General features: G+C 34.3%; 2 protein-coding genes across 4 annotated transcripts in view; both read left to right on the top strand.

The window, feature by feature from the left end:
- ERBIN (erbb2 interacting protein) overlaps window positions 1–9,216 on the top strand; it is an 86,215-nt gene extending 76,999 nt beyond the window's left edge. For both annotated transcript variants that reach the window (XM_058169509.1, XM_058169510.1), the window contains 5 exons: window positions 2,005–2,127; window positions 5,504–5,692; window positions 6,147–6,239; window positions 7,430–7,504; window positions 8,051–9,216. In XM_058169509.1, the coding sequence (XP_058025492.1) occupies window positions 2,005–2,127; window positions 5,504–5,692; window positions 6,147–6,239; window positions 7,430–7,504; window positions 8,051–8,155 (585 nt within the window). In that variant the 3' untranslated portion in view covers window positions 8,156–9,216. The remainder of the gene's footprint in view (window positions 1–2,004; window positions 2,128–5,503; window positions 5,693–6,146; window positions 6,240–7,429; window positions 7,505–8,050) is intronic.
- A 3,225-nt stretch (window positions 9,217–12,441) lies between these two features.
- SREK1 (splicing regulatory glutamic acid and lysine rich protein 1) overlaps window positions 12,442–17,187 on the top strand; it is a 32,359-nt gene continuing 27,613 nt past the window's right edge. For both annotated transcript variants that reach the window (XM_058169516.1, XM_058169515.1), the window contains exons 1-2: window positions 12,442–12,644; window positions 16,761–16,894. In XM_058169516.1, the coding sequence (XP_058025499.1) occupies window positions 12,484–12,644; window positions 16,761–16,894 (295 nt within the window). In that variant the 5' untranslated portion in view covers window positions 12,442–12,483. The remainder of the gene's footprint in view (window positions 12,645–16,760; window positions 16,895–17,187) is intronic.

Raw genomic sequence — 17,187 nt, 5'->3', positions numbered from 1 at the left:
TATGTATGGAACAAGTTTATTTGTTGCATTGGCAGATGACTTAAAAAGATTTTGATGAAATATAAACATACAGGTTATGGCAGTAATTGAGCCTGGAATTTCCCTCATGAAGTGATGCAGTCATAAGGCATGATGTCACATGATCATATTGTTTAGTGATGATAATGCCAGTTGCCATTGTTAACCAGATCCCACCCAGTCATTACGATACACTCTGACTCAAGCCATTCACAGCTTTGTCCTAGTCCCAGATTTCAGTAAGATTAGGGGCTGTTTCCAACTACCCGCACCTGTATATCTCTACCCATCTCTCTGCCCTTTTGGCTACCCTGCGTACCAATGGTCTTGCCACCCTTCAGCTGATCTTCTCTTGTTTTCCTCCTCCCACTATTGGCAAGGTGCACCCACCTAGCCCTTTGTAAGGCAGCTGCCTTCTTCCTAAGGCTAGTGTGTCTTTGTCAAAACTGCAAGTTTGTCAGCCTTCTTGTGAGCCTTTCAAATTGGACAAGAGTATGCACAGCCTCAGGAAGAAGGCCTGCCCTGGTGAACAACTGCCTTACAAAGGTCCAGGCACACCTTGTGAAGTTAGCCAGAGACAGCAGAGACATTGGAGCACAGGGTGGCAGGGCTGGCAGAAGCAGTGAAGAGTATGGCAGTTAAAGAGCAGAGATGGGAGAGGATATTGATGGGGGAGTTGAAGTTACCTATTGTCATAAGTACACCCAAATTTTGATAACGTGACAACAAGGGCATCACAATAGCTGTAACTTACAGGACCAGGCATAACTACCGTTTGTTCAGCACCACTATGATTTTAAACATAAATAGATAGCCTCTTGCTTTGAATTTCTTAAATGATTCAACTTTATTCCAAGTTGATCAAGCATTCTGAATTGTGAGAGGGTTTTTTTTTGTTTGGAAAATTTCAAAATATATATTTTTTTAATGCAAATAAATATATTTATTTACATATTCATTTTAGAAGTAGTAACAGAGCTTAATTTATAAATTTATTTATTATAGATTAAAGTATATATAATAAAGATTTTGGTATCTTTCATTTTTCTTGATAAATGGATATTCTTACAGCACATCTCTACATTTAAAGATTCCTTTAAATTTGCTCTTGGTGGTTGGGAACACTTGGACCAGATCTGCAGCTCATATAACGAAGTTCTATTACATGAATAGAAATTCTCTTGTAATATTGGATGTACTGTAGTATGAATAAGGTTGAACCTACTTTCCTGTCATGCGTTCATCTGATTGATCTAATCAGATTCGTTCATCATCTTGATCGGATATGAATATATTATGCTTTCTTCCTTCCTTCCATAAGTAGTCTATTTTCAAGTCTGGATTGCTTCTCCATGCACGGCACTTACCGTCTTTTGAGTAAAAAAATAACAATCCAGTTCTCACTCTAGTCCTCCGTCACTTTGACTAGGCAGACTTCTGATTTCTATTGGTATATTTTCTCTTTCTTCCACTTTTGGCACTAGTATAATTTTTAGACATGCTATGGTGCTATGTAAATGTCCATATTCATTTGCATCATGTCCACTTCTATAGTTTCTTTCATTTTGTCATCATTTTTTTTTTTTTGCTGTTTAATTCATGGGCGAAACTAACTGAATGTCTGTAATTTAATAAAGCCATATTCTTCCTGTGTAGCTCTGGTCTTTAATTTGATTTCCTATATTGCTTCCCTGGATAAAATACATGTGCTAGATTCAAGAGTTCAAGGACTTTCCTTTTATTTTAAACTGAAGCACCAATTGCATCAGTCATTGAACAGCATGTCTACTTGTCCAAAGTCATGCTATATTTCAGTTCCTAGAAGAAAATAAATAGCAAAGCTGCTATTAAGAGGTATGTTTACAAACTAAATGCTGTAATTTGTAAGGCAATATACAGAAACAAACTTGTGAACAGCATGAAAAAGGGTTAACTCACTTTGGTATATAGCAGAAATGTTTTCATGCTTTTATTTGTAATTTTCAGCATCCCCAAGCAGCTAATCCAGTAGAGGAGGATGTATTCATTTCTGGACAGCAGAATTATTCAACTGCCACACTTGGTCTGAAAGAGACTGTTCCAGATGCCATTAAAAAAGTTCCTGTGCAGGTAATAAACTGTACGATTCATTAATCATATGTGACTGTAATATAGTGATAGTAATTAGTATTGTTTAAATGTTAATTTTACATATATGACCTTTAGGCTCATGTGCTTTACCTTCGTCTCTTCCTCTGCTGTTTCTGCCAGTAGCAGATTGAAAGATTGTTCCTCTTTTTTCAGTTAAGCATTCTTCTTTTCAATAACATATAAAATTATTACCTTTGTAGGAATGAAATAGATACTCAGTGCCTATGAGGACTAACAAATTATAATAGTCATAATAGCTGCCTATCACGGGACCTTGGGAAAGACTTGATCGGTGGATAAAAATGTCAAATCCAGTCTAAACGTCTGGCTAACGGTGCGATGAACCATAATAATAACCATCAAACAAAAACATCTGCCTATCTCAGGTTCTTGCGAAGGACTTGTTGGTGGATAAGAATGCCAAGTGTAGTCAAAATATCTGGCTGACTCAGAACCATAATAATAATAATATGTCCCTGGGCATTAGCATCTAGTCTCTTATCAGTACTGGTATGTCCATGGTATGCATTATCTCCCTGCCTCCCCTTACTTACCTAATCATTAAAGTAATTCAAATTTTAAACAATCTTGTGAACTGGTGAAGGATTTCATTATGACTCCAGTGATGCCATAAGAAGTTGTAAAGACAGACTGGCAGTCAAAAGTAGGACTAGAAGCAATGAAACCTTGGACTGCTTTTGTGCTAGCTGGGGAAAGTGACCCATCCATGAAAAGGACAGAGCCAGTGTAGGTTAATGCCAAGAGATTTTTTCAGGAGCTGATCTGAGGAAGAAAGTAAAGGCTGGACACTGTTTAAAAAAGGAAAGTATATGACCATAGCACTCTTGCCATTCTTCATCTACAGTGGAGGCTTAGTGCTATTCAGATACTTATCAATTGATAAGGGAAAGGGAGGAAGAAATAGGCAGATTTGATATATTCTTTTGGTTTGTGGGCAGCCAGAGCTAATTGAAATCAGAGCAATCAGAGCAAAGTATCTCATTGCAAAGAAAATTAATCATAGCTTATTTTTTATGATAAGTTGCACATGGATGAAAGCCCTGCTGCCAGTATTGCACCAGCTATAGGTAATAACACTTTTACGGACACTAGCATTAAGCTAAATATCAGAGCTAGATGATGAGCCCAAGCAGAATTGTTTGAGATATAAACTGATATGGAGGAAATGAAAGAGGTGAGAGCCAGCTAGAGTTCCTGGAAATGCTGGCTAAAAAGAATTAAGTCAAGAGTTGGAAAAGTAAAAGGTCAAGAAAAAAGTAATAGCATAGGAAATTTACATAACAAAAATAGATGATGAAAAATATTGTTCACCAACATTAAACTGAGTAATATAATCAGTGAGGGAACTTTTTATTTAGTTATTTATTTTTTATTATTAGATTTTTATTGCATCTTTATTATTTAACTCAGGCATGAGGTGGGTTGAGCTGACAGAGACTGATTGGCCTAAAGGAGGGGTGCCAAACTCAAATTCATTGAGAGCCGCACCAGGGTTGTGTTTGACGTGAGTGGGCCTGCCTGGTATAGGCATGGCCAGCTCAACGTCACTCATGTTGGGGTGCCTATGGCAGTCTGAGCACTCTGCCAGCGAAAACGGGATCCTGAACTCTGCTTTTGGCTGCGATGGCCTCCTGCAACCTTTCTGCCAGAAAAAACAGAGCTAGGAGGGCTGTGTGTGACCCTCCCGAGCTGCGTTTTAGCTGGCAGAGGCACCATGGATTGGTCCTTCACTGTTTCCAGGGTGGCCACCGGGCCAAATCTAAGCACCCTGTGAGTCAGATTAGGCCCACGGGCCTTGAGTTTGACACCCCTGGCCTAAAGTCATCCAGCTGGCTTTCATACCTAAGGTGGGACTAGAACTCACACTAACGTTACAAGATACTGTATGTATAGACTTTTATCCAAATGCAAAGGCTTCATTATGAATCAAGTTTATTCCTCAATGGATTTAGAGAGATATTTGAGGTAATCAGACCAATAATATCAGGTCCAACAAAATCCAATCAAGACTAATCGTTTATTTGCTTTTATCCAATGGACAAAATCTTGCCAAACTGTAACTCTCTACCCTAATAGTTATATCTGGAGAGTTTCTAGGGTATGGTTACCCTGAATCTCTTTCTCCCTTCACTTTCCAGCTCTCTCCTCCAACTTCTGTCATGTAAAAATTCAGTACTTTTGTAATAACCCATTGAATTAAGGCCAGTAAGAATTCAATTTATTTTAATCAATATTTTTAGAAGTAAGTTTATTTATTTATTTATTTTATTTGATTTTTATACCGCCCTTCTCCCGAAGGACTCAGGGCGGTGTACAGGCATAATAAAACCAACAATACAATATACAAATTTAAAATACGATTTAAAAAACTTATTTTAAATTAGCCCAATGATTAAAATTTACCATACTAAAAAACCCCGTTTAAAATTAATAAATTTAAACAATAAAATCCCATTTTAAGCCAGCCCCGCGCGGATAAAAAGATGAGTCTTGAGTTCGCGACGAAATGTCCGAAGGTCGGGTATTTGGCGTAAACCCGGGGGAAGCTCGTTCCAGAGTGTGGGAGCCCCCACAGAGAAGGCCCTTCCCCTGGGGACCGCCAGCCGACATTGTTTGGCGGACGGCACCCTGAGAAGTCCCTCTCTATGGGAGCGTACGGGTCGGTGGGAGGCATGTGGTAACAGCAGGCAACAACAGAAGGAGCCCCATGTATCTAAATAATGTTGTACTGAAATTTCTAGCATTTATCCATTAACTATGATAGCCGAGGCTGCTTAGAATGCTCAACTTCCACATATATTCTGTCTTATTGAAAGGCCTGAAAACATTTACAAATTTTTGAGTTTGTTGACTTTGTACCAAGATTGTGGCTATATCCCTGGTTTAAAGGAATTTGGTTTTATTCTTGTCAAGTCCCTTCACAATTTTTAAACTCTTCTGCTTTCTTTGTACCGTTTGTATTAATTTAATGTAGTTTTTGTCAACACTGCTTATTCAACCAGACCTTCTATTAAAAAAGTGCCCCAGGAGTTCATAATTAGGTGAATGTCACTTCATTTTCTCTGGAAATGAAACACATCTGAGAGATATGAGACTATGAAATACATTAGCAGATTCTCAAATGTTTTATAAGTCATTTTCGAGTTTGATTGTCAGCAAGAACAATTCCAAACGAGTGAATAGATTAGCTATTTAGAAATCATAAAGAAATTATTGCGTTTTTAAAAATACAGTGTTTGTTTTTCTACATGTGTGTATAAATAAAATAGCTGAATAAATCAAAATATATTCTTGCTGGTGTAAACATTAACTTAGAGATGTTTCATTTATTCAGATACCTTTGATGAATGGCCAGATGGGTCATCCCTCAAGACCTCAGCCAAACTATAGTCAAATCCATCATGCTGGACCCCAAACATCGGTGGCAAGACATCCTTCCAGAGAGCAATTGATTGATTATCTGATGCTTAAAGTTGCCCATCCCTATACTCAGCCTCCAGGTCCAACCAGACAATGCCATGAGGTATCAAAACAAGAGGCAACGGAGACATTTCTATTTTATGGATCAGTTACTAGATTATGGATTTCATTCCTATAACTAAGCACTGAAAATTATATTTAACTGCAATTCTGTTTTGCTGTTTTCTTTCACTGTGACCTCTTTCAGGCTTACTAAAACGATAATGGCTTTATTATCACAGTACTATTTTACTTCCATAGACATTACTTAGGAATGCTGTCAAAATTTTAGATACATTTTATTTATTTTAAAGAGCTAACTTTTGACTTAAAAGTTCCCTTCCATGTAGTTTACAAAAGCAATATAAACAATACCTCTAAAATAAGCAAACAAAACAATCAACTGTAAAAATAATACTGTCCCTAACATATTCAAGATAATTGGGTTGATTATCTTCATTTTCACAGTCTTGAATATTTAAGTAACCTGCTTTTAAATATTATGTTTTATATTTTAGATTCGAGTAAGAATTGAAAAAGATCCAGAACTTGGATTTAGTATATCAGGAGGAGTTGGGGGTAGAGGAAACCCCTTTAGACCAGATGATGATGTGAGTATTAATTAAAAATACGTTCTTTAAATGAACTTTTATACTTTATCCATTGAGGCACTGTTAACCATTTGAAAAAAATTGAAAAAAACAAATATCACAAACATAGTGATAATTTGTACATCAGTGTTGAATATTTTGTTTGTCAATGCTTTTTTCATGCATTCTTTATATAACGTTTATAAATCTTTCATATAAATCCTAAATTGTATATAATTAAACATCATTTTGTACATATTCCAAATCAGGAGTACTTTCTATAAATCTGTTTCTTTTGTGCTCTCATTTCCTAACTGGTGACTTGTAACTCTTCACATACACACCGCATCTTGAGTCTGTAGGCATGTATGGGTTGATTGGCTTGTTTCTTTAGCTTACTTGCCATTCAGTTTCTGAAGATTTGTGAGATTACAGGTAATATGGTTAAACTATTGCAATGATCTCTCCATTTAATTTTCTTAAAGAATTGTCTAAAAGCTTCAGTTAATATAGGGTGTGATAGTTAAGCTGCTAAGCAATGCATACCAGAAATAACACTGCCTTGACATTAAAAAATCTGCACTGTTATTTGCAGATTTGATTAGAGTATTTGTGCATTGCCATATTGCCTTTAATACAAATAGAATATTTAATCCTTCTCGTCTGTTTTTCGTTAAATAAAGTTCTACAGAAACAAGGATTCTTAGTGTCCATTTAGCTGTTTTGGGTTTAAAGTGGAAATTACTTTTTTTCTCAAGATGCCATACAAAATCTTTACATCTGTATAATCAATATAAAAGGAAAAAAATAATTAATATGTTTAAAATGTGAATTTTAATTTCCTAAATCTATTGCAATATCACTTATTTGTGTGCTTATTTTTCATTAACCTTTCATAATACAAACTTTTCAAAATGTCTTCAAATTGTTTATTCTTTATTTTCATTACTACCTAGTTAACGTGTATTTTGTACCAGAGGCAAATATAAAATTATTCAGAGATTGGGCTGCAGAATCCCACATATCCATTAACTGCCCTTCTTATACTCATACCTTCCCTACACGTTAGTGGCTTTAATAACATGCATGAATTTTAGATTTGAAACATTTTTTGTTTAAAATAATATAGCCAGCCAATAGCTGCTGCTATTAATACCTATTCAGTATAAATACATGTTTATTATACTACTTCTGTTTTTGTTATCTTGAAGGGTATTTTTGTAACTAGAGTACAGCCTGAAGGACCTGCATCCAAATTATTACAGCCAGGAGATAAAATTATTCAGGTAATGTAATTTAAAGTATTCATCAATTATTTTCAACAACGTATGCCTTTGTCTGCAAGATTTTCTGAGTTTTACCCATTTCCCCCTTCTGTAGATAATTAGATAATTAGGAAAAAGTCTATTAAGATACTGTCTCTTTTCTTTGCCACATATTGCAAACCACCCTGGAAAAAAATTACTGAAAAAAATTACAAATTATTAAAAATGAATAATTGTATGTAAATCTTTGTTTTTAAATAAAAAGGCAGAAATAACGATTTAACATTTCAGGATTTGATAGTTATAGTCTTAGCTGTAAAGATGTAATGATTTTGTTGATTCAGTTCCTAGAGATAGGAGATAGTGGCTGTGACAGTATGTTGAACATATGAACCCGTTTGCTCTTTTGTATTCCTTCTCCATTGACATGTTATTGGAACAACAACAAAGTTTTCTGAAAATTATAAATTAGAATTTCATTTGAATGGTGTTAAAAAAAATAAGGTTCAAAAACAAACTTTAAAAACTTATTGCTTTTAATTAATTAATGTTTTTGTTTCTTTTCAGGCTAATGGATATAGCTTCATCAGTATTGATCATGGGCAAGCAGTATCTTTGCTAAAGACTTTTCAGAACACAGTGGAACTTACTATTGTTCGAGAGCTTTCTTAAACACTGTGGAGAAAGAGGAAATTCTGTGTAATTTTTGAAGGACTTGTGGAAAACTTAATATTTTGACTATTTTTGTATGCAAAACTTTTAAAACTATGTACAGTAATAAAATAATGAATTTGTGGTTATGGGGAAAAACCACTGTAAAGAATATAAATGAAGCAGTTATGGAAATGCATATGGTAATTAGAGCTAAATTGTTTTAAGACAGTGTAGCAATCAAGGATCACTCCTCCAAGAACCTGTGGTTATTTAGTACAGATGGTAAGTTTATTTTGTGGATAATTCATATACATTACAGAACTTTGTGTACAAGGAGCCTCCATTGTAGCCAGTGGACAGATGGCAGGGCTTTCTGTCCTATAGCAGTTTTGTTGCCTTTAATTTTTCATTTATTTTTAGAATCTTTGCTGAAACCACTTCGGTAGATATTGGTAAGAAATTTTAAAAGTTGGCTTTGCAATGTGCGTATTGTATAGATGAATTGGTAGACTGAAAGTGGACTGATTGGATTAAATTAAAAGGCCAGGTAAAAGTTTGAAATTAAAAGAAAGGGAGAGGAACTTAATGCAAGAATCTATATGTACCAACTGAAAAAATGCAATAAAACATGAAGGTTTTTTTTTAAAGGCAGAGTGAATAAATATACTTCTGGAAGTTCTACAGGATTGGTTCATATCAAATCCATTGCCTGTCATATTCTTATGTGTAATTTAGTTTTGAGTGTTTTTAATCACACATTTTTTAAAAAAATAATTATGCTATGGAGTTGTACTGAAAAGGTACTCTCATTACAAAAATTCCTGTTTTTATATGAAAGGATGATTTTCTTCTGCCTTGTATAAAATGCTCCATATTCAAATTATTTATACATTTTTGAAAAGAACCTGAAATGGCCAGTTTTTGCTGTGTTGCCTGTAATGTATGATGATGATGCATAGACACATTGAATTTTAACACGTGCATGTTCTGAATAGAAAAGCTGTGGTCTTTTCAAGGAGGCTTATGATAATGAGCCATATGAAGATTGGGCTGTCCCAGAATAAATGATTCAGAAAGAACTCTTGATTTTCATTGGCCTTCAATTGCCTTGTGAGACTAAAAGAAACAATACTATGGAGCTATAACCAAAGTCAGGTTATGGGACGCTGTTGCACAGCAATAGAAGGTTGTTCCCTATTGTAAAGGGACAGGTATTTTGGGCCCACCAACTTGTGTGATCTTCTTCAAAGGGCTGTTCCTACAGGTGACATTAAATGTGAATTCGACAGTTGAGAGTCATTAAAGGATTTCTAACTATATTAATGTAAGAGTGATTTATTACAAGCTGCCTTTTGTTTATTATTACTTGCATAAAACATTGGATTATAATTTTGTTTATGACAAATGTTTATGTTCTTCATGTTCATGATGTAATAATATTGCCTAAGTAATACATAGGTATTATGGACCACAGAAAAGTGCCATAGAAGACAACAACTGTTTTTAAAAGTGAATGATTAACTCATCATTGGAAAAATATTCATTTAATTGAAATTTTAATAGAAATCAATAGTTTTAAAAAGAAATTTAGCAAAGTACCAATCTGTTAAAGATTTTGCAAAAGCATACTTGAATGGAAAATCCACATTGTTAGCTCTCAGTAGTTTTTGAATACCTAAACTTAAATGATATTGCACTTCGCTTACCAACTGAATATTGTAATGCATATAATTCTTAATTTTAATTGAAATCCTTTAACAACTCTTTGTACATTAACTTTAGTTGATTTTATTAAAATTTACATAGGCATTGTTTTTTATATTAGCAGAAATGTGCTGTATTTTGGTAAAATTCACATTTTCTGTGTGCTCTTAATCTTTAAAAAAAGCTATATGGTGACAAGCTTCAGTGTTGCTATTTTATTTACAATTTATTCAGTGACTCACATTCATATTCATTGCTTTTAACTATTAAATTCAGTCTTTTAATAAAGAGAATATAAATCAAATCATAATTATGTGAAATATAAGTTTCAAAGCTGAATATAGATTCAATTTATCTTTGCATACAAGACATAAGAATGAAATATGTCCCAAAATAATGTATTTTGTATGAAATGAGAAATATTCCTTAAACTAAATTAGAAATTCATTTGAATAATTTTTGTTAAAACCATTGCTAAAATTTTCATTGTTTACACTTTAAAGTAACAGTGCAAGAAAAAATGGTGCTTTATTGTCTGTTTGCAAGGAAATAAACTTCTGTTTAAAGTTTTTTTATGGGAAAAAACATGGTCAGAATATATGTTTGAGGAGAGATTGTTGAAAAAAGATCATCGAAACAGAAAAACGTTTCTTGAAGCCATGGATTTCTAATGTTTCTCATTTTATCAAAATATATCTGGAAATTTGATGGAATAGATACAGAATGGATCATGTTATCAATTCAGGTTTTTTTGTAGCAGTTCTTTAAAGAATCAGTTTAAGTGAATTTTTTGGAAAAAGTCCCACATATTTATTGTGTAAATATTTTTTTTACTATTTTTGACTGGAGTTTAAAAATGTGTACATACTTGAACACATCTGTGAACACAATCATAGCAATAAGGGACACACAGAACCAAGCCTTTATCATTAATTTGCTGTATACTACTTTTTAAAATAATTATTCCCTTGTCAGCCGCTCTGTAATGTTTTTATTGATCAGCATTTATTCAGCATTCCAGTTTTTTTGTATATAATTAAATTGTTTCTGGAGTAACACATGAGAAGAATAGATAATAAACTAATGCTCTTTAAAGTTATGTGTACTTTATTGGTTTCAATTTAAATTAATCTTACTTTTTATAAACTCTTGAAATATACCCCCTTGGAATTTTTAAAGAATTTTTCAAAAAGTATTTGAATTAAATAGAATGTATGAACAAATCATTTCATACTGATAAGCATTTGATACTGCTATTCCTGAAGGTAGGTAGGTTAGGTAGGTAGATAGGTAGACAAATTGACTCTTAAATGAAATTCACAGCCATTTATCAATGGCAACAATTTAGATAGGATGCTTTTCCAGGTCTCTCAGTTATGCTTTGTGAGTTATGCTAATGAGAAGTGTTGCAAGCTAAACAAGCAGTTCATTTTGAATATTATCAGTGTATTTAAAACACAAATTTGTCAAAACTTGTCCAGGGCTTTTTGCTTCCTTGAGACCATTGCCCATTTCACACCCAGAAACCAAAGTGTTTCAAAATCTGAATCTTTTTTTGGACTCCTTTTTCATCCCTGAACTGTTAGACGGACCCAGAGGGAAATGTTAAAAATGTGAGGGGAGTCTCTCTCCAATATTTGCCAGATATCTTAGGGACTTGAAAGTGAATGTCCGAAGTGAGTTGAATCTACCCAGGGGAAAATGTGTGAGGACACTCAATTAGCATGAAAACTCTGGAAACATACCAAGACGTCTTTCCGCCCAACCCTCATTTAGTCCCCGCTCGTATCTGTCATCACATTGAGCAGTTGTAGCTGTGGATCCTCAAACCTTTAATACTTCCAGCCATGGCTCTGAAGCTGGCGCCGGAGCCTCAGCCTTAGGATGCGCTTTTTAAACCTGGTCTAACCTGTGTACAACAACGTAATAATATTACGCAAACAATATCCTTTAATGCCGTGAAGGATTGTTTGGTGCCATACATGAAAAATCCACCTATAGAAGACGCTTGCACTACTTAAGGATGTTTTTCCTTTGTATCATAATTCTATAAAACATGTTTTATATAAATATGAGACAAGAAAATATGCTTAAATAGCTCTTAAGTGTAAGGCTCTAAAATTTGAGTACTGTACATGGTCACTGTCATTTGGTTTACAAAATACCGCGTGTCGTCATACCCTGCAACGCCTATACCCCCACCCCACGTTCCCACGTGCATCAACCAGTGAATTTGCTTTATGCGGGATTTTCGGAAAACTTCATCCTAGCTTGAGGAAAGGTCGGACTTCGTATTGTGCCTTGGTTTTTGTATTTGGGATACTTTGACCATAGAGTTGTCCTCTCCAACTTGTCCCTTTTCAGACGCGCTGAACTTCAATTCCAATAGTGGCGAGATAATTTATCCCCCGGTTAACAATGACAGTCCAAATTAGAGACTCCCCCACCCTCCTCTACAAAACAACCTTTCTAGGAAAGCCGTACCCGCAGGGCTGTTAAACGCTTCTCACCTCATAGAATACCACGTGAACGGAAATATCGTAACTTATATACACTCTAGGACAAGACGCCTTTTCTATGGTAACTTCCGTCTCCTCGCTTACGTGCGTTAGCTTGGGTCAGATAGAGAAATTGCCGCCATCATGATGAACAGCGGTGGAATCGGGGTCCCCCTCGGCTTTCCTTTAACTCCAACTTCGGTTATTCAGGTCACTAATTTGTCTTCCGCGGTTACTAGTGAGCAGATGCGGACGCTCTTCGGTTTCTTAGGTGACATTGAGGAGTTACGCCTTTACCCTCCGGAGTAAGTGAGGCCCGGGAAGCCATAGAGAATGGCGGGAATGACTGTCTTTTGAGGAAAGGGGTATATATATATATTTTAAAAAAACTGACCGGATGCTGCGCCCTCCATTTTGCTTGTGGGTGGCTGGTAGTAGCTCCGTTTTGAGACTTTTGCTTTCTGCGAGGATTGTTGCCCGGAGTGAAGATGGCACCTATGCACGGATTTTTTTTTTCTCCCTCTTTCGTCTCAGTCCTATCCTTCTTTTCCCTTTCGGTATTGTGAGAAATGCCTCCGACTTTGAGGTTGGCGCTTTTTTGTTAGAAGCCCTGATCCGAACCCTCTGCAGATAGGTTCTTTCCGTTTATTTGGCTTTGGAAAAGATGCGGCAAGGGCAGCATCTTCTAGCTCTTTCCCAGAGATTCTCCCCCTCAGCCCATCCAACCGCTCGAATTGATTCTGCTGTGCAGTTTAATCAGCCTTAGTCTTTCAACCAACCTTAGGTCCCTGTAGAACTTCGGTCCTTTGCTTACTTAATTGGAACAGGGTTTAATGAAATTTCATGGGCTGAACCGCCAATTTCAATACGGGTAGGATAGGAATGGCAACCTGTTTAAGGCATCTTTAGTTTAATACTGTAGATAAATGGAGGTTCTTCCTTGTAACATGGTACGGCCAATCGCAGATGCTGTATCACGTAATCCAAAATCTAAAATCCCGACATGCATGTTTTACAGTCTATCAATAATGTTCAGGGAATGTTGAATCGTTATGGTTTCCCAGAAACATTTCCAACCGTGTTCAAGTACTTGTTATAATCAAGTAGCTAGAATTCTGCAGTTGAATGTGCTGTGTGATAAAAGGTACCAAACATGTCACTGATAGCAGACATGATTCTTTTTATTAAGAAGATAAACCTTAAGGTTAAAATATACCCAAAAGCAAATACTTATGTACTTACTATACATGCTTTTCTGTTGCTTCACTGATCTGCAGTTGAAAAAGACATGTTCTTGAAAGCTTCCAGAATATTAGAAGTGAATGTAGACTTAATTCTGATGAAGGACATTCCACAGAAAAGGAAACATAAAAAGATAGAAAACTGATGTCAGAAAAAGATCGTCTAGTAGTCCATCCAGCCTGTCTTTTGAGGGTTTTTTTATTTTTTATTTTTAAAATGTATGTCAGACAATGGACATGGGTTTATGTTTAAACTCAGTTGCTAATAATTGACCCACAGTTTCTGCTGGGAGCTGTCCCAAGCTTTCAAACATTGCTTTTGAATTTCCCTCCTATCAGTTTGAGACTGCCCTTATGTTTTGATTTTTTCTTAATACTGAAAATACTGCCTTCTAGTATTTCATCCACACCCTTAATATATTTAAAGGTTTCAGACTTTCAGTCATGTTCCCTCTCTTCCACTCCCTCTTGTCCTATAGGTTGTACATATTTAGTTCCCCCAATTTTTGTTGACGCTTTCGCAGAGTCCCTTCTCATCATATCTCTTTGGGATGGGGAATCTCAGCAAGGACTCTGAAGTCAGAGTTTTGAATGTTATAAAAAGCGATGATAGCTGATAATAAAATAAAGTCTATAGTGCTGTTGGATTTAGAATTTGAAAATTTTGCTTTCTTTGTTGCTGTCCTTTTTTAGCTTTTTTAATTTTGGGAAATAATTTTCTTACTTTGATCCTTGGCCTTGCCATTCCTTCATTATATTGATAAATGTATACAATAAAAATATAAATTTATTTTTTAATTCTTGATATGTGAAAATATAGAATGTAGAAATAATTATTTTATTAGAAAAGCCAAAATATACTTAAATCAACATTTACTTTTCATAAATAGCCTTCTTCAGACTTCCGACAATCTCCCCAACAGATACTAATTTGTATGGCACAGAAAAATACTTTCTGTTGGTTATTTTCATGTATCACAGAAGCCATGACTTCATTAACCTTTATTAAATAAACCTTAGCTCAATTTACGCAGCATGTTCAAGTAAAGCACCATGGTTTACAAAACAACAGGATTTGATAAAAAAATATGCTTTAGAAAAAAGAAAAGTTTTAGAATTGTATCCCCTTTTAATATTTCTTTTGATGTAATAGCAGGAAAGGAATGGAACATCTTGAAAGAGATAATTATATCATCCCCACTCTGGATTCCTCTTCACCAGTAAAATATCCAGAATTTGCTCTGCCAAAATAGCTTTTTTACTACAAAATGCCAGTGCTGCGATCCTGGAATTTTGAGAGTCTGCATATGGACCCTAGATTGTCCATATGCCTCTTAAGATAAAACAAACTGTTGGTCACCCACCTTTTATGTTTGTTTGTTTGTTTGTTTGTTTATTTATTTATTATTTATATTTCTATACCGCCCTTCTTCGAAGACTCAGGGCGGTTTACAGCCAGAATAAAATAATTACACAAAAGTTAAAAAAACAGAATAAATCTTTAAAAATCTAATTCAATTGGCCGAAATTTAAAAATAGTGAAATAAAATTGTAAAAAACAATATTGTTTCTTGAATTCAAAAGTCTTTTAGTCTCTCCTTACACCATTCTCTGTTCAGCAAATTCAAAATGCACACAGTCAAAATATTGAATAACTAAATATATTTTTGTTTCCCAATTTTAGATTTCATTTTTATTGCTTTCTGAATATGAATTTTAATATTTCACTGCTTCAGTAATTGGCCTAAAGTTAACCATGATCCTTCTACTGTTAACCTTCATTATGACAGTTAACAGTTTTGTCATTAAAGACCGAGTTACCATTTTTGAGATCAGGGTATTTTGTCTGATTATATATTACTTTGAATTAACTGGTTGAATTTTTTCTGTTCTCTTTTCTGTTTACTGAGTGTGAACAGATTAATAATTAATTGAAATGTTAATACAAATAAAGAATTTGTAGTCTTTGAAGCACGCTTTATTAAGTATTATTTTCTAATGTGCAAAAATCATAACTAAGCTAAATATGAACGATTTGTGCAATTGGCATTATTATTAATAGCTTTTAAAAATTGAATGCCAATGCTGAAGGCTCCTCATAGATCAGCACTATAATGTTGGAGATGCTTCTTACTGGCTACAATATTCTAGTTCAGATTTTGGTCTTCCATGCCTGCAATTAATCCAATTCTTAAATGTATTAAAATTTTAGCTGTTTTGACTGGCCTTGTAACAGAAATATGAAGTATTAATAATATATTTACAGTATGATTATCAACATTGTATCACACAAATTAAACCCAAAATATTTATTAATTTTAAGGATTTTTAAGCCTTTTAAAATTACAAATCTTAAGATGCAGAGGAAAATAATTGGAAGCATTCTATATAGACTGAAATACTATTACTTCGTAAATGTTATGTCAAAATATTAAAAATGACCCTGCAGGTTTAATATCAAAGAAGGAATGATAATGTAAGAAACAAATAGGGCATTCAAAGGAAGACATAGAAGTTAGGCGTGCTTTGGAAAACATTTTCAGATTGTTTCTGTTAAACCATTTCTTAAATATATTAGCATAATTATAGTTCATAAATCACATAATGCATCAACTTTATTCCAGATTGACTTCAGTTCATAGAAACGTCTATGAATTAGAAGTTAGCTAGATAGATTGAACTGGTTTTTCAAAATCAGCCTAAGTTGTTTAGAAGGTCTTATCTATATAACCTAATTATAGAAGGGTCTTGTGACACTTATTAAAGCATTGTTGCAGTCAATAGTAGTTTATAAAAAGTGGAATATTTTTAGTTACTTTTAAACTTAATAATGATAGTAAAACAATGTTTTATCAACAAGCTTATGATTATGCTTAGATGTATATTTTATTATATTATGAAGTAAATAGGAAATTCAGTTGTTGAGTGATATTGTCTGACAAAAGCTTGATATTCTTAACCACATATGAAGTAGACATATAAGAAATTAAGAATGTAGAAGAACTGATATCTTCTATAATTAACTTTCACATGCATCAGAGTAAGATGCATTAAAATGATATTGAAAAATATAAGTCTTAATTTTTATTTTTTGGTGTTTATGTGTTCACAATTGCTTTTGAGCACAGCTTGAAAAAAAGATGAAACTGTAACATCTAATTGGTTTTCTTTTTCTTGCAGCAATGCACCGCTTGCTTTTTCTTCCAAAGTATGTTATATTAAGTTTCGGGAGTCTTCAAGTGTTGGTGTGGCCCAGCATCTAACAAACACAGTTTTTATTGACAGAGCTCTGATAGTTGTACCCTGTGCAGAAGGTTGGTATTTTCAGTATGTTTTTTTTTTTCATTTTTGTGGTCTCCACTCTGTCAGTTTGTTCCATATGTTTTTTTTAGCAAATATGTGGATACTTACTTTAATGTAATGTAATCTTTTACAAGGATGAGGACTTGCTTCTTTCACTAATTCTTTTTATTCCAATATGTGTTGTTCACCATTTGCCTACAAAAAGTGAGTTGAACAACACAGACATATTTATATATGAAAATGTCCTAAACATATTTTTAATTAAATGAGAGGAGCACACGTCTTTGTTATAGCAATAGAAACC

This window comes from Ahaetulla prasina, chromosome 2 (genome assembly GCF_028640845.1).
Source record: "Ahaetulla prasina isolate Xishuangbanna chromosome 2, ASM2864084v1, whole genome shotgun sequence".
In the NCBI taxonomy this organism is placed as follows: domain Eukaryota; kingdom Metazoa; phylum Chordata; class Lepidosauria; order Squamata; family Colubridae; genus Ahaetulla; species Ahaetulla prasina.
This window is presented reverse-complemented; position numbering and strand designations above follow the sequence as displayed.